Source organism: Neodiprion lecontei, chromosome 6 (genome assembly GCF_021901455.1).
Source record: "Neodiprion lecontei isolate iyNeoLeco1 chromosome 6, iyNeoLeco1.1, whole genome shotgun sequence".
Lineage (NCBI taxonomy): Eukaryota > Metazoa > Arthropoda > Insecta > Hymenoptera > Diprionidae > Neodiprion > Neodiprion lecontei.
Window position 1 is genome coordinate 5,004,190 of NC_060265.1, and position 26,235 is coordinate 5,030,424.

The 26,235-nt window shown below is 45.6% G+C and overlaps 3 protein-coding genes across 6 annotated transcripts in view; 1 reads left to right on the forward strand and 2 right to left on the reverse strand.

Annotated features, from left to right (window-relative positions):
* Positions 1-45: 45 nt before the first annotated feature.
* LOC107222407 (cytochrome c-1-like) lies at positions 46-739 on the forward strand. The gene is made up of 2 exons (XM_015661767.2): positions 46-335; positions 529-739. Exons 1-2 carry the CDS (start codon positions 209-211, stop codon positions 711-713), a joined length of 312 nt encoding a protein of 103 aa, XP_015517253.1. The 5' UTR covers positions 46-208; the 3' UTR covers positions 714-739.
* A 713-nt stretch (positions 740-1,452) lies between these two features.
* Positions 1,453-4,183, reverse strand: LOC107222429 (cytochrome P450 4g15). Its single transcript, XM_015661799.2, has 9 exons — positions 3,910-4,183; positions 3,580-3,790; positions 3,211-3,507; positions 2,816-3,123; positions 2,617-2,726; positions 2,480-2,548; positions 2,175-2,343; positions 1,917-2,091; positions 1,453-1,844 (listed from the first exon to the last, which is right to left on the reverse strand). Exons 1-9 carry the CDS (start codon positions 4,010-4,012, stop codon positions 1,640-1,642), a joined length of 1,647 nt encoding a protein of 548 aa, XP_015517285.1. The 5' UTR covers positions 4,013-4,183; the 3' UTR covers positions 1,453-1,639.
* A 1,529-nt stretch (positions 4,184-5,712) lies between these two features.
* LOC107222420 (achaete-scute complex protein T8-like) overlaps positions 5,713-26,235 on the reverse strand; it is a 130,414-nt gene continuing 109,891 nt past the window's right edge. For 2 of the 4 annotated variants that reach the window (XM_046744387.1, XM_015661781.2), the window contains 3 exons: positions 13,240-13,778; positions 12,480-12,906; positions 5,713-6,851 (listed from right to left, as the gene is read on the reverse strand). In XM_046744387.1, the coding sequence (XP_046600343.1) occupies positions 12,516-12,906; positions 13,240-13,751 (903 nt within the window). In that variant the 5' untranslated portion in view covers positions 13,752-13,778 and the 3' untranslated portion in view covers positions 5,713-6,851; positions 12,480-12,515. Of the gene's footprint in view, positions 6,852-7,156; positions 7,310-12,479; positions 12,907-13,239; positions 14,677-26,235 lie in introns of those variants that run through there. The other 2 variants (XR_006905122.1, XM_046744386.1) reach the window with 2 other exon arrangements.

Consider the following 26,235-nt stretch of genomic DNA (forward strand, 5'->3'; position numbering starts at 1 on the left):
ATCTTGACGTCTTGACTCCTTCGTTTTTTTCGCGTGAATGTCACTTCAGGATGGTGAATTTTCAAAATGTGACAGACCGGAGGTGACTTACATTCTTGTAAACTGGTGGATCTTGGACTTTGACTATAGTCTTGGGAGAAACTTGGAACGGAGCTTTGGCTCAATTTACAAGTGTCGCGGAACGGGGCACTCTACACCCAAGCAATTCATGGGGGACGCAGCCAACGGAAAGAAATTATTCACGAAACTCTGCGCCACTTGTCACACGATGGATAAAGGTGGAAAGCACAAGATTGGACCTAACCTTAACGGCATCTTAGGCCGGTCAAGTGGCAGTGAGTCTTACCAGGCGAGGTCATTTCGCTTCCTTATATTCAACGTGATTTAAAAGTTCCGGTAATATGCGGTCAGCGTGATTTAGGTTTTGATTGATGTAGGGGAGAATATTAAAGTCGGTAGAACCGGCTGTGACCGTTATGCCCGATTAGTGCCTGCTTTAGCCGTTTTTTAACGAGTGCCAATACATAGGTGCAGCTGGCTTCGCATACAGCGAAGCGATGAAGTCGAAAATGGTTACTTGGAACGACAACAATATGGACGAGTATCTAAAAGCGCCAAAGAAATTCATACCTGGTACCAAAATGGTATTTCCCGGAATTAAAAAGGCCGAGGATCGACGAGACGTTATCGCCTTTCTGAACAGTCAGAAGTAATCAGGACGCTGAAACAGCATCTTCGTTAAATTGTAAATTTGGAACTACGTTTTGTCAAACTGATAATCGTACGTGATTTCTGGCAAAGAATTAATTTTATTCATTATCATGAACTCGAGACCCCGGACTCGTTTCAAACAAACACAAATTGTTCTCGGTAATCTTAGTCCGAAATCTGTGTGATGTAGCACAAATGAGTCTTGGGTAATTAACAATGTTATTCTCTGTTGATGTAAATTGAGCCTCTTCTTTCCCGCGATTTATTTACCTACGTACAGTCAACCTAAAGTCAAAACTCCGTGATCTCGTCGATGTTACGTATGTACTACACGCCTGTTTTCAAGCTTCTTCATTCGTTCAGGTCCGATATTGAATGCGGCTTTTGCTCATGGTTAGAAAAATAAACGCATCACGTTACAGGCATTTCTACAGTTCTTTAACTTTTTACGTTCATAAAAAATACTCAACCATGCATACACTTAGTATACATCGTATATCTTGACCTGCTAGTGGTTGCCGCTTCCGTTTAACCTTTTAATTACGTATGCAAATCGAACTTTGCTACTTATACTTTCTAAGCCTATTAGAAATGTATACGAACAGTTTTGATCAATCAAGTGATCTGCTGATACATTCAAGTAATCGTGATGGTAAATTAATACACGGGTGAAAAAAAAAGTTGCAAATCATGCACAGGACTACTTTATCATTCGATGACCGAGTTTTACCGACGCTGTTGTTATGAGAAATAGAACATTTATTCATGGTGTGAAAAGAAATTCACAACGGGAGATACATCGTTTCCTTATACCTACTACAGAATATGGGACACAAAATAAAGCTGCAGGTTAGCCGAGAATAACAGTGACCGGAATGAAAACTGACAACCATGTTTCCCACCTCACTTGCCAAAAAACGTTATCAATTTAATGGGCAGAATGCGATTCAGACCTCACACGAGCATTACGCGGTTCGATCCTAATCCGAAATCCATCCGCTCGCTTCAGTATGATATCAGGCACAAGGTGGAACTCCTTTATCGGTACGTCTGACAGGATTTTATAATGCCGGAGGACAGTTGACAGCAGAACCTTGAGCTTCAACATCGCGTATTTCCTCCCGACGCAGGATCTGTTTCCAAAATATTTATTTCCGTGGTGAATCCCGAGATTTTCGTAATCACGGAAGCAAACTTAAGCTCACCTAGGTCCGGCACTGAAAGGTATAAAGCCGTAGTAGTGTCTCTGCTGCATATTCTCGGGTAAAAAATTGTCCGGATTGAACTGTTCCGGATTCGGATAAATCTCCTCTTGCCGGTGAACCTGATACGGCGGTATCAAAACGGTGGCTCCTTCGGGTATAACGTAGCCTCCGGTTACTGAAATGATTGACAGTTAATCTTTCTTTCCGGTAGCTCTCTTTTACGAAAGATTAAATCGTTCGAAATAATCCATTGAATACCGAGCTTGACGTCTTCATTGAGCTTTCGCGCGATCAATGGAACTGGAGGAAACAGCCTGAGCGTTTCCAAAATCACTCTCTCGAGGTACTTCATTTCCAAAGTGTCGTTGAACGTCGTCTCCCTGTCCGAACCTTCAAAAATTTCGTCCAATTCTTGACAGACTTTTTCCTGAAGAAAAAAAAAAAAAAGTTAAAGAAAACGATGAGATCCATCTACGACTTTAATCCGTGTTTCACCTATTATCTTCTCACGTCGCACGTTCAACACAATTTTTTCAAACACATGACCAATTATTAGCACCAACCTGAATGTCCTGGTAATATCCAAGCAAGCACAGAACAAAACTCGATCCAGCAGCCGTTGTGTCGTGTCCCTGAAATTACATCAGACTTCATAAACAACCGGAATTAATGATATCGGTATATCCTTCATCAAACTCACTTCAAACATAATCGTATCGACTTCTTCCTTTATTTCTACGTCGGTTAAATTTGCCCCATTCCGGGCGAGTTCCATCATCAAGTCCAAAAATGCCAACCGTTTCTTTTCCCCTGGGTTATAAGAATTTTCAGACTTTATCGCCGTAAATTTAAAACCATCATTACTGGGCGTAGAACAGAGAAACGTGCTACGAACTCACCGACATCATTCTCATCAATATCGTCCAGGTCGTCTCTAACATAATCATACCCCACTTTCTCCTCGGTTGAATTTTTTTCGAAAACTTCGGGTTCAATATTCTTACAACTGTCGACTGATTTGATTCGTATTTTATCTTGTGTCGCCATCGCGTCGTATTTACTCCTCTTTTCTTTTATCACATTGTTAGTCAAGCCGTGAATAGTACCTAATAATTTTTCTTGCGTTTTGGCAGGCTTGGTTAAATTAAAAAAGAAGTCAAAACGTGTCCACAACTTGTATGACCGCCGATGAACTATATCGCACATTCTGTTGAACAAAGATATAACTTTTTTACGAATCGCTGATATCACAATATTACGAAATGCATCTCAAACCCTTGAGAAGAAGACTCACTTCATAACTGCCATCGCGTATTCGAAGCCTGCTCCGTCCATCTTAGTGTCTTTGACGCCCATGGCTGTTTCCAACAAAATGTCGACGGTAGTAGCAGACAGGTAATCATGACAATCAAATTCCTTGCCTACTACCTCCCGCATCTTCGATACTAAGACTTTACTGTTCTCGTAGAATAACGGCACGAATGTTCTGAGGATACTCAAATGAAAGGTTGGTGCGATGATTTTCCGATGCGACCTCCACTTTTCACCGGTGCTGATGAGCAAGCCTTCGCCGAGCCAGGGTTTGAAAAACCTACGGCAGACAACCAAGAATTATGCTTCATCTTACGGGGACTGGCTAAGTTTTGGGTAGTCTGAAAAGTACCGGTATTCAAAGGACTTGTCGATGTGCACGTGACTGCTTAAAATGATCTCGATATCCTTCGGGTCTATGATGAAGACGTACAATAATGGACCCATGAATGCTCTGATCACTTTACCGTACGAAGCAAATTTCGACAGCTTGTCGATTATTTGTGTGGGTTCTACGTTCAACACTATAAGTGCATTACCTAGGAACGGTACAGTCGGTGGTCCTGAAAGCACATCAACCTTATGAACCAAATTTGAAAAACATTCATTGCCTGGTCGCAAATCCACTTTGTGAGTGACTATAATACCTCTGGGAATGTCAAAGCTTATTTCCGATGCATACCTGGTATCAGGTGACCCATTTTAACGATTCTCGAATTTTCCAAGTAATAGTAAATTGCTCCGAAAATTGCACTCAGGATCAAAAGGAGATAAAATACAGCCATGGCTAGATTATGTGACTAAAAGACGGAGATCAAGCACTGAACTGGTGTAAAATGTAGCGCTTAATGTGATTGTCTGCGTTCGTAATTACGCGTCGAGTAAATTGAATAATGCTGCAATGGCAGCGGAAAGTTGCGACCAAACTGTTACGGTGAAAGGCAGAAGCGCGATTGAAGTGCGAGTCCCGAATGTCGGAATCTTATATAAAGCTTGCCCGTAAATGCGTCAAGTATATTTCCACTCGGTAATGCCATAAACCACAGCAGCAGAATGACTTAACCCTGACACGAACGAAATAAGGTTCGTTTCATTGCTTTAAGAATGCCAATACTAAGTGACGTGTTTAATTTCCCCAATCGAAATACCGTAATCGAAATGCAAACAGACAAATAACTTTTCACGCCCAATTATTTGATTTTCAAAACAAGGCCGCAATTTATTTTTATAATCGCATTGCGGGTTACTACGTTGCGGATATATTCTTCATTGACCCATCTAACCAGATAGGCTTTGCATTCAAAGTTGCTTAACTCCACCGCCTTACCTTAGGCAACCCAACGTACACATGACTTATTTTTACACAGTCTAACTTGAGCTTGAATTCCCAGAAAACTGGACAGTATTCGAGCTTTTCGAATTCGGATGAAGATTATATTACAAAAAACAAGCATAAAATTTTCAAATTTCATTACAAGTTTTGAGCTTTTCGTTGCGAGTTGTATTATTTCTTTGGTCCAGGTTGTGGTGCCATCGGTGAGAAAATTTGAAAATAAAGGGCACTCTCTTAATAGGGCCGTGATAGTACAAGAAGGGATGCGATTTTTTCAGGAATCGGATGCCCCCCACCAGTTAACTTCGCACGAGGGTCGCTACCCAAAAAAGTCGCAAGCTCTCTCATTAGGGTCAGCCTCTCACGCAGGTGCAGACACATTGTTTACGGTCCCATTTCATTTTACTTTAGCTTGAAAATATACTTGTTTGTCAATAGTTTAAATGGGAATAAGTTTTTATTTATGCGGTAATAGAAATAACAGCACCATTGCATTTTCTGCGCGGCGCTATTGAGAGAGTGCGCTGTATATTGATAGAAAAGAATTCCCGTGTACACCCGCCGCACGGCTTATTGTTAGCGTGATATTTGTAATACGGAAAAATCCTTTACTCAGACTTGTGAACCTGAATCCAACGAATATTTGTGATAATCACAAGAGTGGGATTGCGAAAGAAAAAACATCCCTTATCGAGAACCGATGAGGAAAAACCCGTAAATCCACGATTAAAAGCGAGCCGGCGTTCCGCGGTTACAGTTGCGTAATTTGATAATTTGGTAATTTTGTTGAATTGGTTTCGCCCGAGTGCTCGGGGTTTTTTTTTTTTTTCTTTTTAATTCAGTTTTGTTGTGTTTTTTCCTATCCGTCTCGAGGGTCGGCTTCCGGGCACGTTCTACGCAGGGGTTACACACGTCATTTCCGGCCCGCGCTTATTTCCGGCTCCCCTGTCGCCAGCGAAAAAGAACAACTCATTACCTGTCGGCAAGGCCTGTTCAATGCCGTGAGTCATTTTTAACGTGCATAAAAATGAGCTATACGCAACAAACAATTTCATTACGGATCAACAGCGCGAGGCATAGCGGATTAAAACGATCGTGTGCGTGTAACTCAATCACAAATTGTAATTTGAATGATTATTTTCACCCCTGAATAAATATTAGGATGTATTTTAAATATTCGATAATGTAAAAAAATATCAAGTACAAAATAGTCTTGTAAAATGTATAAACTTAGCTTAGGTATAATCGTTTTAATGAAGGCACTTGTATTTACACCCTTTTGATTAAATTAATTTCACCGTATTTCAAAATACACAATTCTGAATGATATGATGCGGTCTTGGATTTATCGTATTTCGCCGGAAGTGATCGTTGCGTTGATTATCCGATTAAAAAAATATCATTGGCGTAACATTTGCGGTTCCATTCGTGACCGGAAGGTATTTCCGAGAGTAAAAGCACGGGAACAAAAATATTTAACACCTCTGTCATCCTTTGGAATGCAAAGCGAATTACTTATACCGATATATTATGTAGATGTACGTTGCATATTGTCAAAGAATAATCGTTCTTCCGTAGAATCTACTAGTACTCGTCGTGCCTACAATGGCCTGCTATGTTACATACATGCGTGTATAACTTACATAATTATAACTTAATTTTAATATCATTTTGCAATTTCACTGACATCTTATAAGACTAGTAAACTATAGGCACTTGGGAGTTTATAAGAATATTTACAAATCAACTGGAACATGTGTTATAACTACGATAAACGTTACTAAAATATGGGGCTCAACGCGTGTATAAGTATAAAAATATTTGCAGTTGACGAACTTTTTTTTCTCTTCAACGAATCAGACGAGTCTACACTTTTCAGTTAGTTATATTCGTTTGGGGTGATTATTATGGACGATGCTAAGTAACGGATAAGTACTAGCTCCAAGTATCACGGAATATTTACGTCTATTGTTGCCTTTGGATATAATACTGAACTTATATGAAAATAAAATATATAAATGATAGATAAAAGGATTTTTTTTTTCTTTGTCTGCTTCGTTTCACTTTATAACCATCTGCGCGTGTTTTGAGATAGTGATTACATTCCGTAATTCTCTCAACACCCTTTTGTGTCATGTGTGTGGTTAGAAAATACGTCCTATGGTTTCAAAGAAAATTAGAATTATAACTTTAGAGCTTTTTGTTGAAAAAAAGTTTTTTGAGATCGTGGATTCTCTCCGGCACCTTCTCGCATTTCGGTCATGAAAAAATGTCCGACCCCAGATGTTGAACTGTAATCAAAAAACAGGAGGCGTTATTAGTCGAAAAAATATTCAGGTAAATGTATGAATCAATTCTCTTAACGCACTAAGCCTGTTTGTTGGATATATTAATTTATAGACTCTGTCAATTTAACTAGCGAATTTTCTTCGTTCATATCTTTTTCTTCTATCATCCATCAAATTTATTTATTAGTTTTGAAGCTGACGCAAATTTTGTTTATCGTTCTCCTTTTGTTGGGGAAGTGAACCGTAAAGTGTAATGCATGCATAAAAAGTAAAGAAAATGGATCTGGGTTGTCGGAAGGACCCTGTACTTAAGGAGTGACGCGACGTAAGGAGAATAAACAGCCTCAAGATCCGCTATCTAGCTTCTGTCGCTCCTGGCAAGGGCTGCGCGGGGAGGACGGCACCAGATGACGCAACTGTCTTCTGCACGGTGCCCTGCAGGGTCCCAACTGGCTGCCAGGCTTGAGAAACGGAGAAAGAGAGAAACGGATGAAAAGAAGAGGGAAGATTAATTACGTCTGTCGTAGTTTTTCAGCAGGTGGAGTTCCGGAGAATCGATCGAACGGAAAAGAAAATAAAAAGAAATGTCGTAAATTTCGAGAAACAAGGAAAACAGGAAACTAAGTAACGAAGAGGAAGCGAGGGAATAGAAATAGTACTCGAGTTTTGCTTTTCTCCACACTTAGAAAAATTTTTAATTGTCACTGGTAAAAGTGTGTTATTGTATATAAATTATAGGATCACTGCACAATCCAAATCACGTTTTTTCAATGCAACCAAAAAAATTAATTCTATTATTCTATCCCGTCGAAACAAAACTATTTTAGTCCTTTCGGAGAAAACGTTTGTTAAAAAAATTTGAGAGGTTCAGTTGAAAATGCGAAATCGCAAATCCACACAGTAGAATCATTTTGTAATGTTTGCAAAATCATTTTTCTATTATTGCGTGACTGTTCCGAAATATTGGTTGAAAAACGATGTTATCTTTTCGTATTTTTTTCCAGCGATTAACGCTGCAATTTTTTGGTCGTATTTCTGGGTCACCGATTAGTCGACATAGACGGTAACAAATTGATTTTTTGTTGATAACTGAAAAAGTTTTCCCCGAGTGATCCCGAAGAAAAATCTACTTCCGAAATTTCGATTCTAAGGAATTTCCATAACAATGCGTGGATACAGAGAACGAGATCCATCCGAGAATATTCTCTCCCTCCTTCTCTCTTTTCCCTAAATCTCACTCGCGCAACTACAAGCTACTTCATCTCCCAACCGTTCGCCGTTTCCTCGAGCCATTGTGCAGCCCGATATACGCTGCATTCTGTCCCGCGGAAGACACAATGTGAGCAAAAGTATTTCATTGTCATGCGAGACGGGGACGGTGTCGTGTCAGATCGAGGATACACGTGGGGAAATTGAAATTTTACCTGAAACGGTAGGAAAAGAAGGGAGAAGGGAGAAGAGAGAGAGAGAGAGAGAGAGAGAAAAAGAGAAAGAGGGAAAATTAATCCGCCAGAACGAGAGACCGTGGTCGAATTTACAAAATTTTTATTGAAATACGCATCGACACCCAAGTTCTTCCTTTACGGCCCTTGAGGTCGTGGGAAAGATAAATTCTATTTGGTGACACAAATGCACACAAACGCGCAGCATCTTCTTTGACGCTAGGAAAACTGGGTGGGGAAAAAGAGAATCGAGAGAGAGAGAGAGAGAGAGAGAGAGAGAGAGTGGCGAGGAGAGCATAGCCACGTGAGCCTTCAGTTTCGACGCAAGAACAGTCGGCCTGAATTTTTTTTCCTTTTTCTTTATTTTTATTCCACCCTGTATAATACACGGACAGGTACACTCTTCCCTCGGGATCTCGATAAGGGATCTGAAACAGGCTCGGATCACGGGTGACGAGGCTTCGGGCACTGTTCACGCTCCTCGAAATTCTGGAGAAGACGGCGTCGTACAATCTTCGGAGAGTCGGAGAGCAAGATCAGAAGATCCGACGAGCCGGGCACGCGTCATCGAGCAAAAGGACCGCGAAGAGTTCATCGCCGGAGTTCGGATCGGGAATCCAAGTGATTCTCATGCGGGGCTGCAACATGTGGCACTGAGTGCAAGAGAGAAGAAACCCCCCCACTCCATTCCACGTGCTGTTCCAAACCCAGGGGAACGACGATTTTCCGGTAGAAACGGAAATGCCGGGGATGCGACACTCCGGGTTTTTGAAATATTAGTGTTTTGACGCGACACTCCTAATGGATCTACTGAAATAGTTAAATATCGAGTTTCCTTCTAGCGATGTTTCACGGAAAAACTCATCTTTGATAAAATTTTATACGTAATTACCATACCAACAATAATGTTTGTCTCCGAAGTAGTCGATTTATTACATTATTTCAAATTGCTACACCTTACAAAAAAATTCGAAATTCAAATATATTATGTCCCATAAAATTTCAATTCAACGAAGAAAAATAAAATCGTATGAAAAAATCGTCAAGTGTATATCGTAAATACTTACTGTAACGAATAGACACAACCGTCTGCGGTGGAAATGAAAATTGAGAAAAGAATTTGATAAATTAATTTGCCGCGGCAAGACCGTGCTCGTAAACGGCGAGATGACCTCACTTTATAATTGTACAAATTAACGAATGCCCCCAAGAGGTCGGGGTGATCACGACGTGTTTGTGCATAGGACCGAGTGCTGGAGTATCCGTGTAAGAATGTCGCTCGAGTAGAGATAGAATCGTGGGTAAGCAGCGATGTGTGACGTGTCCAAGGCGGTCGAAATCTCCAAAGACTGAACGGGGAAGCTTCTGCTGAATTTTGCCGCTGCCTTTGAACTGAAAAGAAAAATTTTACCGGCCCAGGACAGAAGCTGTGTGTGAACCGGATAAACCAGAGCGGATCAGAAGAGCTTGAAGCGCTATCTAAAGTGGGACCAACGCGAATGGCCCGACTGCTGGAGTCTGTTCACGGGTTGACGCTACCCAAGTACCCGATCGTCCGATAAACGAGTCGAAAACTTGGACTGCTGAGGGATCGACGTCGAAGGAACCGCATGGAATAACCAAACGAATGACGATTCAAGGTGAAGCGTCTTCCGATGAAAAGCGTCGAAAGTGATTTCGAAACAGCTTCCCACAATCTTTAAAAATTTTATTGCCGAAATCGCGTGATTCTTAGACTCGAGCAACTCACGCAAGTATGATGAGCTCGCGAAATTCGGAGTTGAAAATTTTTCACCGTCACGTCATTAGAGTTCAAGGATAATTGTGAGTGCCGGTTTGTCCTCGAACGTTGAGCCTTCGGACCAGCAGCTCCGAGCCAACGCGTGTTAGCCGGCAACGGGTTTTACACGGGTTTACAGAGGAATGGTATACGAAACAAAAGAGCTAAGTCGTTTGTAGAATTATGCTGGTGAAGAGCCCGCATGGTTGTAGGCGCGACACTCGGACGACACGTCTTCTCTTATCAATATACATTACCGGCATGTTAAAGCGGGCTTCGTATCTACGAAACGAAGCAGCGTGCACGGCTACGTTGTTGAAAAGTTAAATTACGGATTACGTACCACGGATCATAGTCGGAATCCTCCGGGGATGTGAGAGGCGCCGTATTTCCGTTGTGGACCACAAGTTTCCGTAGATGACCCGTTGGAGTTGAACGAAATTGGAGGAAATTGGACGGAATCGTAAACTCATTTCGTTTCCATTTCGAATTATACCGCAGACGGGCTTACCTCCTCGACGAGGACGAAATCGCCAAGGATCGGTGCCGTTGGATTGCCGATCTGGCGGCAAGCATATGGCACTCTTGGCTGACCTCTTACCGTGCCGTAGTTGTGTTCCTAGCCCATATGGTACTCGTTTCGGTAACTCGCGCAACGTCGCAGCTCCACGTCCAGCCTCGAATGTCTACTCCGAATGTATTTATAGTTTGCGGTTTGCGGCTGCATATGGCGTTCTCAACCCCGCGCGTTTGTAATCCGCTTCCACATACCGCTTACATGGAACCGCGACTAGCTGACACACTCGACTTTTAAAAATTTTCGGAAAGGGAGTGAGAGGGATATGACTGGCTTGGATGGACCGGGTCACGCCGCTATTTCGGTCTTTCCGGCACATGGCTGTCACGGACCACTTCCGGTTTGCGGGCTGCCCTCGGACCACAAACGAATTTCGAAAAATCGTTCCCACCTTCGTGCCACGATTTCGAATTAGACGACTCGAGTTGCTGCAGGTTTTGGAAGTTGGTGTGGACATTTTTACCGGCCAACGTATGCGGGCCCTTTCACCTTTCTCTCTTCTCCTGCGAGTCGCCTCGACGAAGCCATGCTCTTGCAAGTAGCACGTGCCGACCCGTGGTAATACACGATTTCTCACTCAGCGTAACTTCGCGAAGTAAAATCGGCCACGTGGCACCGAATATGAACGTTCCGGGAAGTTGCAGCCGCAGGTGTCGACGCTACTCGCCGCGACGGTGGTCCCGCAGAGGGTAATTATTTGCAATAAAGTAAAACGCAGCGCACTTCGAGGAGGAGTAGGAGAAAGAGAAGGAGGAAGAGGAAGAGGAGGAGGAGGTGGAAGAAGAAGACGAAGAAGTCGGATCGACTGGGTTTAATAGTGGCGGTTGGGGCGGTTCGCTGTTTGGTAAGGCGATGCTAATTGACTCTCGCCGACCCCCGGCTTCCAGCTCCTCGACGAAAGTTGTTCGCGTCGATCGAGATGAAAATAAGGAGAGAAAGAAAGAAAGAGAGAGATATAGAGAGAAGGAGCGACTGCTGTCAGTTACGAGGCAATTTTTTGCCAGCATAAAATTAAAAGTCGAAATTACGAAGAGCTGTTTACGATCAACGCATCGCTTAAATATACGACTTAAATGTACGACTTCGTATCGGGAGCTCGCGATCTCCTGCCCCTCATGCGTTAAGTGGCACGCGCGTTATACCTGCCTACCTTCACGATCCGCCCGAGTATGTCCGCTTGGAAGGTACAACATATAACTAACTAACTATATCGTTCGAATTACAAATGAGAAGAAGTAACGCGGCCCACTCGAACCTGATCCGGGCAACGTCTCATCCAGGCCATTCTCGCCCTCAAATTCATCTTGACATCGCGTCAACGCTGCCGAAGTCGATCGACGAACAGAAATTACAGGTCCGGTCTCCGCGTTGTAATTATTTTATGCAACAACGCTCATTTTTCACGATGACGAAAAAAATTTCAATCATACGAAACGGTGTTCGCACTTTCTTAAAGCCTTTCGGTCTTCTGACACAAATTCAAATTGAATGAGGGACAAGAAAGTCAGTTTGTTCGATACTGTCGCTATCAATAACCAATCACGCGAATCGAAAATGCCGAAACTCGATCTCTCGTATCACTAAATTCTCTTCATTACGGTCAAAAAATTGGCCGTCGTGAATAAATAACAACGCGACTGAATCTATATTTCTTCCATACAATCAATTCGTCGTACCAATGTGTATAATTTCGTAGTACCTACTGACGAGGATTGACCATTCAAAATCGGTTGATGAAAAAATGTGTCGCCAATCATAAGGCGCGGTCTGTAACAACTTGGTTACGTCTCAGGACCCAAAGTTGAGCAATAAAGCAGTGAATCTTTACTCACCGTAAGATCGGCGACGCGACATCTCGATTAAATAATTCACGCATGCGTCAGATGCTGCGCGTGTTGATTGAGTCGCCCCTGTTCCTGTTCCCACCAGCTAACAACGTCCATCACATCGCTGGTGCCAGGAAGTTCTTGTTTGTAATAAAGAGCCCCGGAGAAGACCTCGGGACTGGCTGCGTATACGGTACCACCCTCCTCGCTGTCACCCCCGCTATACGGCGAGAGTGGGGCTCGAGGTTCGAGGTTCTCCTCGTTCTGGGTGTAGTACTCGCATGGCGAAGGCGCGGGAGTCGGCGAGAGACGAGAAAACACCTGGTTACCATGGGTCAGCACCCTCGTCGCGTCCAAGGGCTCGAGGTTCTCCTCGTCTCCGACCGACGCTGGGTAGAATTCTGGCCCTGGCGATTCAACCATCGGCGACAACCTATATTCAGAAATTCACTATCATCTAGGAACAAAGAACCGCTGCAACATCGAGGGTATAGGTTTGGTTTCATCGCAAACAGGTCACTCCGATGAATTTTGTCGGGTTTTGGGATCTATATATCACCTAAAAAGAGCCAACTCTATATTCTCACATCTCAAAACATCAGTTCTACACTATCCCCAATTAATTGTGATCAAGTGAAATTGATGACCAAAAGAATAGCGTCAAAGTTCGAAGTAACCGTAAATATTTCTCGACCGAATTGAGTGACGGAAGTTCCTTGAGGAACCTGAATGTCTGCTAGAATGAATTATTATAGACATGTCTTACCTCAAGCAGGGCGGGGGCTTGACGTCCTCGTCGTCGGCCTCGTCGTCGAGGACGAGTCGTTCCCCGGACCCGTTATGGCTCGAGGAGATGATGCTGCTGGTCGGTGAAGGTACGTTTTGTCCCATTCCAGTGTTGGGGTCGTACTCCAGTCCGTCAGCCTCGGCGAGAAGCCGCTGCAGCCCCCTGATGTACTCGACGGCCATACGGAGGGTCTCAACCTTGGACAGTTTTTTCCCCCGGTCCCCGTAGCCGGCGGCAATGTGTCCAGGAATGTGCTGCCTGAGGGTGGCGAACCCGTTGTTGACTTGCTTGACGCGGTTTCTTTCCCGCGCGTTTCTCCGCGCAACCGCAACCGGCGGCGGTTGTCCGTTCTTTCCGTGCTTTTTCAACCGCGACGGATCGTAAGGCGGCAAAACGCTGGCACTCGACGCGCTGGTTGTCTTTGGTACTATCAGGTGCGGCTGGTTACTCAAAATGTTGGTCTCGTTGTCCTGCAGCGTCCGCAAGAGCATCAGCTGTTCCTGATCGCCCCCGTTTATCTGCAACCGGTTGCAGAAGACCGTGACACCCATCGTCGTCATCGTGCCAGTTTGTTTTTCTCACCGAGTGTGAAAAAAGCAAACGGATGATGGTGAAAAAGTTGGAAATTCCTTGCGAGGTTTTTTTATTGGACGGAATATGTTTTCGCGGTTTTCATTACGCCGATTACGGACGATTCGTGAAAAGAGTCAGACTTGCGGAGAACTGAGGATGAGGAAGGAGAGGGCAGTGGAACGATGTTAAATCAGAATTGACTGTAAATTAGGACGGAGAAAAAAAAGAGAAAAATCGGTATCGTGATTCGTGATCACATACGGAGACCGAGAGACGAGTTCGTTGCCACCACGCTACGAGTTTACGTTTACAAACGATTCAAACACATCTTATTCTCTCGGTGGCCTAAACTACACTCTAATTGTCTCGTTGTGTCGTTGGTTAAGTAAAGCATGAGGTCACCATCTATTCCGACGGTTGTCAACTTGGAATTTGTCCACACACTCGAGGCCCGTTGTAACCGAACGTTCGAGGAAACCTTGACTAAGTACCCGACGCTTCGTGCACTGTGTTTTTCCTCCTCCGATATCAGGAACTGAATGTCTATTGTATCCGACGAACAACGAAAGAACTGTTAACGCCACACACAACACAGGCTTGGTCGGTAGTCCGATTATCGGATCAAGCTGCGATGAACTTTGGTCACGAATTCACTGCGAGTTTTATCCACGAAGGGTGTTCGACCGTTGCGAAGAGCGGGTGAAACTTTTCACCGGTTATCAAATCGCGGTTAGTTGCACGGGATGATTAAAAATTTCACGATCAGTGAACGAAGGTGCGAACCCCGTGCAGACGGTGAGTCGCGACTGTTGGTGGGTCGATCCGACAACCGATGGTATCACAACTTGGTTCGCACTGCATGGCGTCTGAATTGAGAATGAGTCGACATCGACTAGATGGGTTATAGCCTTAGCATTTTGCGGGGTACAGAGCAGGCTGGCATTAGGGGATACGTCGAGGGGCCCGTAGCTCGGTGGTGGGGATTTCGAGCACGCGCCACCGGGCTGTCTCCCTCAGGGTACCCCGTGTTTTCCCGTCTCCCCTGCAGCCCCCGGAACTGGAAATAAAGGGGAGCGACCATATGCCCGAGGGAGGCTGCCGGTATAATGCCCGTCGGAACCATACGTGTCGCGTATCACAGTGTGCGTAGAGTTTACACAGGCCCACTTACGCGAGTTATCTCCGCCGCACGCATGCACGCACATTTGTATGTACGACCGAGCATTCGCCCATCGACCGAATATTGCATTACGATCTGTAATGGGGTCTGGCGAACGGATCGTGGATCGAGGAAAGCGAGATCTCGGGGCGATAGGAGCTAACAAATGGATTTCGTGATTTGCATTTTTCCGCAACCATTTTCCGCCCCGCGTCTTCCTGCCCCGGACTCTCGATTTTCCCCGACGAAGTCGCGTCGCGGATGAAAAAATCGGACCGAATCGCGTCCGGCTAAACCGGATTTTTCACCACAGGTAAGACCCGGCGTTTCAGGCTCGGAACTTTTCACGAGGCTGATTTAATTTTGAATATAATCTAGGCCAGTCAGTCTAGGGACCGCCTTACCTACTCCTGCACAATGCGCCCTGTATAATAAAAGAATGGAAAGGTCTGCAATCGTAAAATGCCGCGACTCTCGTCTAGGCTCAATTCCCTCGCGCGGGGTACGCGAGGCACAGGATGAACCAGAATGAAACGAACCTAGGTGGGTACCTAGTACCAACACACGCTTATAGCCGTGCTCTGTGCATGTTCGAGCACTAGATTTCAGGCCAATTCTTGATCGGGGAACGAACCCTGCACCTCGCGGCCGGGGCGCGGCACAATTTACAACACAAAATATAAAGTGGGTTCGGGGTCTGTGTGAACCTTTATGAACTTTAATCCGCGCCACTAACCAGTCCGCTACTCGTTTCGGGACCGGCGCAGATGGGGCAGCCCTTCAACGTTTCTGTTTTTCAACATTTTCCAACTGAATTCGATTCCGGGTTGGAAAACTAGAGGAAATGTTTCTTCGTCCAAGAGCAGCGTGAGCCGAACGAGCGGCTGTTGACTGGCTGCGTCACCTCAGAGCCTTTTCGGGCCCAGTGAAAAGGGCGCTTATAGGTATCAACGCTTATCCATGACTCTCGGTGAGTCAGGGTGGCAACACACGTGCGGGTTGTTAACGGGGGTTAGAATATTAATGACGGGTTAAAGTTGTGATTTATGGAAGAGGGGGTGGATGAATTTCTCTTGGCCTTTCCGAAATACCCATTTCCATAGATTATGGTTTCCTGATTGATTCTCAACGCTTGTAGAAGCCGGCGAGGCAACGTTCTGAACGCCTTTATCATTTCACCTGAATTAATTTATCTTCAATTCAGATTTCGAGAAGGAGGAAAATTAAATGGAATAACAAGCAGGCAGGATCGATCTATTCATCCTTGATACTCTAGATTCTCGGTTTGATCCTGCGAGAAAGAATCCCGTACAAATGAGAGCTTTTCGGGCAATGTATATCGAGTTTCACCGGCAATAGACTCTTCCCTCGATTCTTCCACAGAAAATAGAGGAAAAAAATATAATGGGATATGGACTACCCAGCGCATATCCCAAGTCTCACGGAAGTGTCGGATTTCTGGGATCCGAGATCCCGGGATTCCGTTCCTTCTTTCGGTTTCACAGACTCTCTTTATCCCTCCTTACTGCTTCTTTAGCATCAGCGCCACGTGCTAACCGTGTCCAAACTTTCCTCCATGTGCTTTCAGTTGTCTCCCAACCGCGTTAAATCTGTGCTTGAGATTCATCGCCAAAAGAGTTTACAAAAAGTTGGGCAAAAAACTTAGAAGGTGACAAAAAAAAATTCGAGATAACGCATGAAAGCCTTCCGGCAAGCCGCACAACGTGATTTCTTTCCTTCGTGGTGGAAAAAGCTTTCAGTTTCGCGTACTTAAACTTTTATAGTCAGTTTCGTGAACATGGAAAGTTGCTACAAGCGAACTTGCATCATCGTGGCAATTAACTCACCGTCAAAAAATTTCAACGTACATAATTTATTCCCTATGCCATGCGAAGAATTTTCGCCATATGTTCCAATACAACGCGTGCATTGGAATCTCTCGCTTCCTCCCTCTCCCCACGCACTCTCGTTTATATAAATCAAAGGCTTCACGCAGGTTTCGAAAATTGTTATAGTTCCGTGCACAGTGGGAGTTTGAACACGTGTGTGCTCACTCATTGTGCCGAGGGGACGGCGGGCGACCGGAGAGCGAACGACGGAAGGCAGAGGAGATAGGGAGAGAAAGAGAGAGATGAAAATCTAGGGGGTGGGCTAGTGCGGGCCCTTTGTTGGGACGCGTGCCTGCGCACGTGTTCGCGACCAATAGCGGTGGAAATGGTAATGGCAATGCCAATGGCCACCGCCATTCCACTCCACTCCCCTCTCCCTCTCGTTCTCTTTCTCTCTCACCGCTCTCACTACTTCGTACACGGTAATTGCGCGCATTCGTGTGAGCTCACATCTTTGGGTGTAATAACACGCACGCAACCTCTCGTTATGCAACTGCACCATGGGTATTCGCACCTAGAGCGGTCTCCCAATTATGCATTCCGAATGGCAACTGCACTGGCACACGCTTCGCTGATTTTTGGACCGTACAGAATCACTCGATAATTCCATCCTCCCTTTTCCTTTTTTGTTACCTCTTTGTCTCCGTCCGTAATCCAGGACAGTCGGGTAACTATACTCGTAAGGGATACCCAAACACACGTGCAACTAATTTTTCCTATATCATTTCCATTTTCAGCAGTGTCGACAAGTTTTTCGACTCCGGTTTCGGTCCGGTTTCACAGTTCTACTCCGCGTGAATTACGACAGTGTGGTTTGCATGTGGTTCATCCTTCGTCTGACTTAATCAGGTTACGAGGAAGAGGAAAGAAATTAACAGAAAAAGAACGACGGATTATCGAGCAATGGATTAACGGGAGTACCAGTGCTTCGGCCACAAGTCGCATTTGTGCAACCTGCGAGTACGTGTGATTCACGAATCGACTCGTTCGTGAGCCTCTACGTTAATCGTCTCGGTCATTAAAGGACCGTTAAAGTCGTTAGTACACTCGAAAGACACATATGTCAATTTTGTGTGCAAGCCTGCGTCCGTTCAGGAACCAAAAGTTGAGCTAATTAATAAACCTGTAGTATGCGAAAGGCGATGATGAAAGCGTTGTGATAAATCGACGGATCGGTTATCAATAAGACGAAATGTATTCGGTGTGAAGAGAGCCTTACGTGCGACGTGTGGCCGAAGCGTGGCTCTCTCTGGTCCTCCGAGGCTCTCGAGGATCCGGCACTCGCAATGGGAGGAGCGCGCGCGCGCCCGAGGGAGAGACGAGGAGAAACGCGTGCCCGAAGTAGGTATTTGACGTGGGACCAGCTGCCCTTCGGGCTTTATTTCACGTACGGCGGCTCGGGCTGGAAGGACCGTAACGTGAGGTAAGCAATACTCCAGAAAAGGGAATAACTCTTTAACTCGTCACCTTGCACGCGTTATGGTACACAAGACGTGACACGCACTACCTAAAATGTATTTTTCATCGAGTATGCACAACAAGCGCCGGTTGATTATGCCCTCGTCATCGTTTCCTCCTTATCATTTTTAATTACGTCTGCTTATATTCTCGATGCCGAAAACGTGCATGCCATCTTCCGGCCAAGTCCTCGTCTCGAGAACCGGAATTCTGCCCCAACATCACGGGAAGAGAGCGCTCAACAAGTGGTTCTGAAATGTCCAAGGAGAGAGCCACTGCGACCCTCCGGTGGTGGTTGGGGTGGTTGGGGTGTCTCGGCTCCCTCTGCACTCCGAGTAGAGGGTGCCTAGGGGGCTTTTTTGGATCGAGGGGGAACCAAGCCATCTGTCCGCATATGTTATCCCCCCACGCCGGGGGACACCGTTGCACGGTATACCGTAAGGGAACTTGGCGCTCGTCCGAGACCGAAACTACCATTGCACACATATGCGTGTAGGCGAGCGCAGGAACTCGTACGAGGACTCGCGAGGAACGACTGGTAGGACACTGTCCGATGAGGAGGAAGTAGGAAATAGCCACCGTGCCACCGTCTCCGCCCCGTCCGTCACTGCCGTCCACTCCCCAAGGGATCCGAAAATAAATGCAGCTTTGGCATATAATTAGAAAAACATGAAACGTAAACAACGGTCACGTGGCTGCGACCGACGGCAGTTGCGAAGAAATTTTACACCGAATCCTATATATATATATATGTATATTATTTGCCTTTCAATCTGCACAGTGGAATACGAAGAATGATCAGTGAACGAATTATGGCTGGCAGAGGTCAGATGCGCCTGCGTAAAGGAGTTTGAATTTATTCGTTTCCCGCTGAAATCATATCTCGGTGACGTCACACGACTTTAGCCAATGGGCAAATGAGTGAACGGTCGCCGCTGTGCGCGCGCAGCGCGTTTCCAACTGAATTTTAAAGTATCACCTCTTCCCGACGTTCCGTAAGGATCCAGGCTTGCGATTTCGAACGGAAGAGAACAAAAAATGAGTTCTCAGTCCAGCACCCTTGACGCTTAACTGTTTCTCTTGGTTTTTGTTTTTTTTTTTGTTTCTTTTTTTGCCGTTTCGTGTAAAACTTCCGGTAGAGAAAGGCGCACCGTGGTTCTCCGCGGATTGATTCAGGGACCTTTCGCCTTACGGTGCATCAAGAGTTTTTTTTTCTTTCTATTTTTCGTTATACCTGCATGAGCCGCGGTGCGTATGCGTGGTTACGCGAAGCACGCTTATGCGTGTCTACACGCACCGAGGCAGGGGATTAGCGAGAGGTTCGAGGTAGCGCAGCTACCTTGCACCTTAGGGGCATGTTGGGGCATCACGCACACGGACGCATTCACACAGGCGACGCGGCGCGACGTATAAAGGCGAGTGAATTTATTTCGGGGTGGAAATCGGGGACCCGTGCCCTGTGCAACGCGATTCTTTTGTTCAATTCCGTACCCAACCCGGGGCCCCCGATGCACTCACACACGCACCCGACACCGCACAAAGCGCTATTTCATTCCGTAGCACGACGACGGCGCGCAGTCTAGCCCTCCCCCCCTCAGGAAGGGTGCCTCGTTCCCCGCCCCGCCGAACCTCCGATCCTTCTTGCCCCGCTACGCATGCTCACCTTTCCTTTCCCCGCGTCCACGCACGGAATCCTGTATGTACGCACTTTGGGGTGCCTATTGCTTAGCGCGAGCTTACCTGCAGGCCCCGGTTTAATATCTCGCTCGAGGGGAACGCCGTACGTGGTAAGTTAACTTTTACGAATAAGGAAAATAGCCACCGTGCGACTGCAGGCTTGTTGTAATTACTTTACGAAAAATATCAAATTTTATAGATCGACGATGAGAAATTTAATCTTACACACGTTGCGATCATCGAAATCCTCAATAACGAAGCATTCGACGTGTGGAGAAATCATCCAGGATGATGTTCTACACCTGAATATTATAATTGCAATTTGTTTCGGCGTATTTCGAGTTTTCCTATTTTCGAATTAGAAATAAACTTGTATGCAATATTATTTAAAAATTCCTTCTTTCGTCGTTCGCTTCTTTTGAAACATTCTTCTCTCAGAAAGAAGAGTTCACTTTTTCGGGTAAAATTGTTAGGGGTGAGGAGAGGCCGATCAATGAGAACCTCTGGCACGCGCCATGCGCGCTTCTATAAGCACCGCGGTTATTCTTACGTCGATTATAACGTAGGTATGGGTGGTGTACCTACTCGCGTGTGTATGAATACGAATACGCCGATGTACGCATGTGAGCCACCTGAACAGGAGCAGCGCAACCAGGGCGGGGCAAGCCGGGTAGAGTCAGGTTCCAAGGGCTGCAAATCAAGGCCAAACTACCGCACCATTCCTGAAGAAAAATTTATTTATACCACGATGCAAAATAGAACTGGTTGCATTGGAAAAGAGAATCTAGGCGCGCCAATTTAATCATCGTTTCGTCAAATAATTGCTTAGGTTTTTAGTAACTTCAACATTTAAACCGACGATCAAGGGTGCAGCGACAGTTTTTAGGGTGCGGTTGAGGCAGCGAAAAGAAACGGTGATTTCTTATAGCCGGTTTGAAGACGCTTCGAATTTCGTATCTAAGTGTGTGTAGGATGAAACGGCGGAACGGTGCAGGATCGTCCTTTGAAAAGGAACCGTTAAACGTACGTCGGAGCTGGTACACCGGGTGTCCTCCTCCTCCTCCACCTCCTCCTCCTCCTTTCCATTCTTCTTCTTCTCCTGTGCACGGGGCTTTTTTTTATAACTTGTCTAGACAAACTCGGTGGAATGAGTGTTGACAGCGTTCATGGATTCCGAACTTATTCGAGTCCATCCGTCGGGCTCGTCGAAGCTCTTGAGACTCCCGACTATCAGGACTCGAAAGCTCGGCCGAAACCCGTTCGATCACTCACAGTGAAGCACGAAACAGAGTTCACTTTCTCGATTCAAAGATCTCACCGACCAGTGAAGCTTTCCAATGTAAGAATTTCGTCGAATTTTTTTTACAACGGTACAGTTACTCTTTAATAACAGAAAATTGTAAATTCTGCAAAGGGATCAAAAGATGCCTCAATTTTCAAAAACAAACGACGAAGTCCGCAGGATCGATATCAAAATTGTGCAGCAGCAGTTATATTATACACACGAAAATTGAATTATTGATTTGAGACGAGATCGGAAAAAAATTGAACGTTTTTTCGAAAAAAGCTGGGTCGTTTCGCGGAACGGTTGAGTTGGATGTTGAAACGATGATCTCGATCATTTAGAACGCCCGTTAGATTCGGGTGTAGTCGAAGCGAAAATGGAAACTGTTTGCACGGGGGAACATATACTGCTGCGGCGAGTATAAAGAAGATCCAGAGATCCCGTTCGATCAGTTTCGATCAGCGTCTGCATTTGGGTTGCATAGTTACAGCGATCGAGAAAGCTAGAATTTGGGTCCGGATATCCGCGATCTTACAATTAGTTCCGTCTGACGTGAAATTTGCTTTTTCAAAGAGCAAAAGAGATCGAAATCGCAACCCTCGGATCGGATCGAATTATCGATCACGTGTGATCGTTCGGCTTATATGTAAATGCGAAATTGGAAGAGTTTCTCAATTACGGTCCATATTATAATTTATGCTTCTACTGCACGCTTTTGCTCCTTCGGTTATACCAAACATACATACGTAAATGCAAACAGGCACACGCACATTTACAGACACAAGCGACAGTCGAGGCGGTTTGAACGTCCGTCGCTGGTTCCGATGCACGGCTACAGGGCACCAGTTTGATATGTGAGTGGTGGCACGCGTCCCCGAGTTATCGGAGTGGGGGGGGGGGGGGGGGGGGGGGCAGGCAGGTGCGTCGCGGCGCCAATTATATTTCAGAAGGTAGAGAAGGAGGCAGAAAAAAAAAAATGGGGGTTAAAAAACGTGAGGTAAAAACCTGGAGAACAAAAAGGAGATTATGAATCGGAGAAAAAGAAGAGGAGAAAATAAATGAAAATCACGCCGGTGTATAACGAAGAAGTAAAAACGCAAATCGTGCACGCGCGTCGCGAAAGAGAAATAGGTATAACGTTAGAGTGAAACGTGAAAGTAAGAACGAAAAGGAAATAATGAAGTGAAATAATTGAGACACTCGACGCGAAATGATATAACGAGCCACGCGGGCGCATAAAGAGAGCTAAAGACTATGTACCCATGATAAATTCAAGCCTGTGTTGTAAAGCCAGTTGCGATACGTGTACGTGGATGGATTGCCTTGAGGGTATTTACGTTATTAATGGTTAGTGATCTGCATACCGTTCGGCTGCTGCCTCGATCGTCTCGTCGATAAATCAACCTTCAGGGTCGTCAGGATTCCCATATTCCGAGAACATCCTTGAGCTTAAAATACGGTAGCGCAATCTGCCGCAGAAAGCCCTCTCTTTAAATCTCTTTCCTTACCTCTCGATACAAATTTCATAAATATAAATTGCGTATATTTTTCACCGATGAGAAGAATCCTCGCGAGTGCGCGCAAAGCAGATTCTCTGATTTCCGCATAGTGCCAATCAACAAACATTATGCGTGCAAGGTTACATTGTAAGCCAAACTTTGCCAGTCATCGGCTATTTGCAATGTAAATGTTCATTAAGCTTTGAACAGTTTCTATTAAACAGGTTAAATATGTCACAATAGACGAATTCATTTGTCGCAGTAATGAATTAAGTATAATCCAACCCTTTGTCTGTAGTAACGGCCACTGAAAAATTCACACTTATTTATCATGACGGAATATATCCTATCGGCAAGGAAAAATTGCTAGTTCACGGGTTACAATTGTGTCACGATGAAATAAAGCGAGAGCATCGCGTTTACCGGATACTGAGGTAACTGAAAAGATGCGATACATATCGAGAAACACAAAGAGTGAACCGTGCAGATCGACGATCGGACGAAGTACGAACTATAAATAAAAATAAAACCGCGGTAAGATCAAGATCATAAAAGGATGAAAAATAAAGTAGTGAAAAGTCGGCACGGCACGCGCCTCGATCTCTTCATATGTCGAAGTGACATTGAGGTAGGAGGTAGAAATATCGTCGAGAGTGGCGTGCGAACGGCAGGTGCTCCGAGCCCTCATCTCCGTCTCACGACAAACTTGCCTGCACGATCGAGTCACCCTCGTTTCTCCGTCAACTCAACCTTCCCCCCTTCCTCTAATTGTAACAATAACGAGAAAGCGACTAATCAAGGAAAAATCGACAAACCAATTTCCATACGTACTCACGAAATCGATCGTCCCCGTTAGTGAAATACATTTTAGAACTATCAGGCGGCAACAACGCCGCGCGCATTTCATTCCGATCGAATCGAGGTGACGGACAGCGTAATTTTCGTACCGTCGCTTCTGTGCCACGTGCCGTAATCGTCGTCGTACAGTCTTGGTAAATTTACTCCCCGGTTTAATCTCGTTACCGGAGTAAGGAGGACGGGGCGGTATCGAGTGGCACGAAAGAGGCGAGGATAAAAAAAAGTCTGAGCTCGATAAGATGCACCTGTCCACCACCCGGAGGATGCCGACCGGCCGACGACGGGCAGCAAGGTGTCCGCAATGTCCTGCAGCACGTTCGCCGCGACCAACACACGCGCCCCTTCGTACGTCGTAATAAGAAGTGGTGGGTACCCACTGAACGAATGCCGATCATATCCGATAGCGGGACTAATGAGCTATGGGCCTCTCTTCGCTCGGCCGGCTGACCGACGCGACGGCCTTCCCTCCGCGGCTCGTTTCGAGGATTACGCCCCGACACCCGGACTGTTTTCCATAAACACGAGAAATTTACAACCCGGTCGATTCGGAGAGCAGATTATACGAATTTTTATCGGCTCGACGTCGCGCCTTCTTATACTTACCCTTATGTACGAAAAGGTGGCCGCAACTGATGTACCGTTTCCCCCCCCCATCCCAACTGCCGCCCCGATTCGCGCGATTAAATTGTCTTTCACTAATTGCCAGTGGCATGGTTTCTTTCCTTATTGTTGTTGTTGTTGCTATTTTAAAATTCGTTCGATTGAAACCAGTCTACTTGGCGTGAGCGATGTCTGTAATTTCCCTGCATATCCCTGACCGCTTGCGTGAATTTTTACTTTTTTTGCATCTAATGGACGTTCCCAACGGTTCAGAGACTCGGTGTCACTGTCGCTCTCCGTCGCTCGCGATTATCTATCGGAAATCGCTACCAGCTCTGGATAACCAAAGTCAATGTTTGAATTTTGCGCCGAAATTCACATCCCCCAAAAGAAGAATTCGAAATTTCCGGCGGCCCAAGGCCTGGGGGGTAGGCAGTCGGCGGCGGCGTGCGCGATGCGTGGTGAGGTCGGTCAGGCTACGCTGAATGTCGAGAGTTCCCCGAGGACTCGAGAAGAGAAGAAAAGGGAAGAAAGGGGAGCGAGGAGAACGAGGGCACGGGTGTTCCGGTATCGACGCGTGCGACTAATTTCGTTGCACAAAGTCGGGTAATTGGTAAATTTTTATTTTCTCTCTTTTACCGAATCAATTTTTCTTCCTCTCCTCTTTATTCCGCGACGTGCTTTTCGCCATTGGTTCCGCCCGCGCGGTTCTCGCAACCTGTACACGGAGTGACTCGGGTGAAAATATTACGCGGGCAACAGACGCGGAATATGGTCCGACGCAAGCTGAATGGTCGTCTCGTTAACACACATTTCGTCGGTGAAAGAAATCCCCCGAAGCCCGCGATCATACCGAACGGCACGGGTCTCGCCTCGGCGCAACACCTGCACGTCCACCTCGCTTCGATCTCAAATGAAATTACCCGCTCTAGCGATACAACGGTGGCCGAGAAGATTTATACGGGAACCAACCGGACATCTGAATTCAGGTTTGCTCGTGTTTGACGTGCCGTTTTACCGCTCGGGTTGTAGCTCGTGGGCGATGTCGGATTAAGCACCGAGGGCGAGAGCTTTTCGAATTTGGACATTTCGCTGAATTTGTGCAAGAGTCGAAAAATTGAATGGTCGCAGTTGTTTCTTGCAGACATAAATATGTGCTCTACGACAACTGTTATTGTTTAGACGCGTTGAAAATTTATATTGTAGCGTGCTTCGAAACGGAGATAAACTTAGGCCAGAAGTGTGACTTTAGTGTTCCACCGCCGTAAAACCAATTTATCAACCCTCTGTTCTTGTCTCGACGTCATAAAAAATAGCTCGCACTTAACGGTGTCGAGCCTATCTGGGTGAAACTTGCACCTTTTATTGGCTTCATCTTCGACTTTTCATTAGGCGAGACGCTTGACAGAGAGGCCGTAGAATATCTGAGAATATGTCTGAAGAAACTCACCAGTCGAGATTCCTTGCAAACGACCGTCATTCGCATGAGTAAAATTGTCGAAATTACTACATTAAGAAACACTGGAAATCGAGAACTCTTGATACATATTTACTACAAATATTTTCACGTGATGTTCCAAACCCCGAGTGTTGAGTACGAATACGATTATACACGGACTTACACAAGCGTGGGGATTCAATTTGACACGGTGAAAAAATAATTGGTAAATTCCGAGTCCCTGCCGGTTTCGTGCGGCTGATTCAGCCCTCGGATAGAAACGTTGAATTCTCGAAGTCTGTCGACTGCGACAGAGATTCGAGCTGATGGCCACCCCGTCGGGGGGCGGGTCTCCAAATTCATAATAATTTTTATGTGCGACCGCACGGACGGGGCTGACGTCTTCAGCCGAGGAACCCGACGCTGACTTGTTGTTGGAAGGGCGGAGTGCGCATGAAAAGTCGAAGATCATTTGAGCGCGTTCGGATTGTGTGTGGTAATTGAATAGGTGAAAAGTTGATACCGGTATTGAACCGCGC

Coding starts and splice junctions, on each gene's coding strand:
- LOC107222407 (XM_015661767.2), top strand. CDS start 209: ATGGGGGACGCAGCCAACGGAAAGAAATTATTCACGAAACTCTGCGCC. Junction 336..528: donor CTTAGGCCGGTCAAGTGGCA/GTGAGTCTTACC, acceptor GCCAATACATAG/GTGCAGCTGGCTTCGCATAC.
- LOC107222429 (XM_015661799.2), bottom strand. CDS start 4,012: ATGGCTGTATTTTATCTCCTTTTGATCCTGAGTGCAATTTTCGGAGCA. Junction 3,124..3,210: donor TACGCGATGGCAGTTATGAA/GTGAGTCTTCTT, acceptor TTTGTTCAACAG/AATGTGCGATATAGTTCATC. Junction 2,344..2,479: donor GATATTACCAGGACATTCAG/GTTGGTGCTAAT, acceptor TTTTTTCTTCAG/GAAAAAGTCTGTCAAGAATT.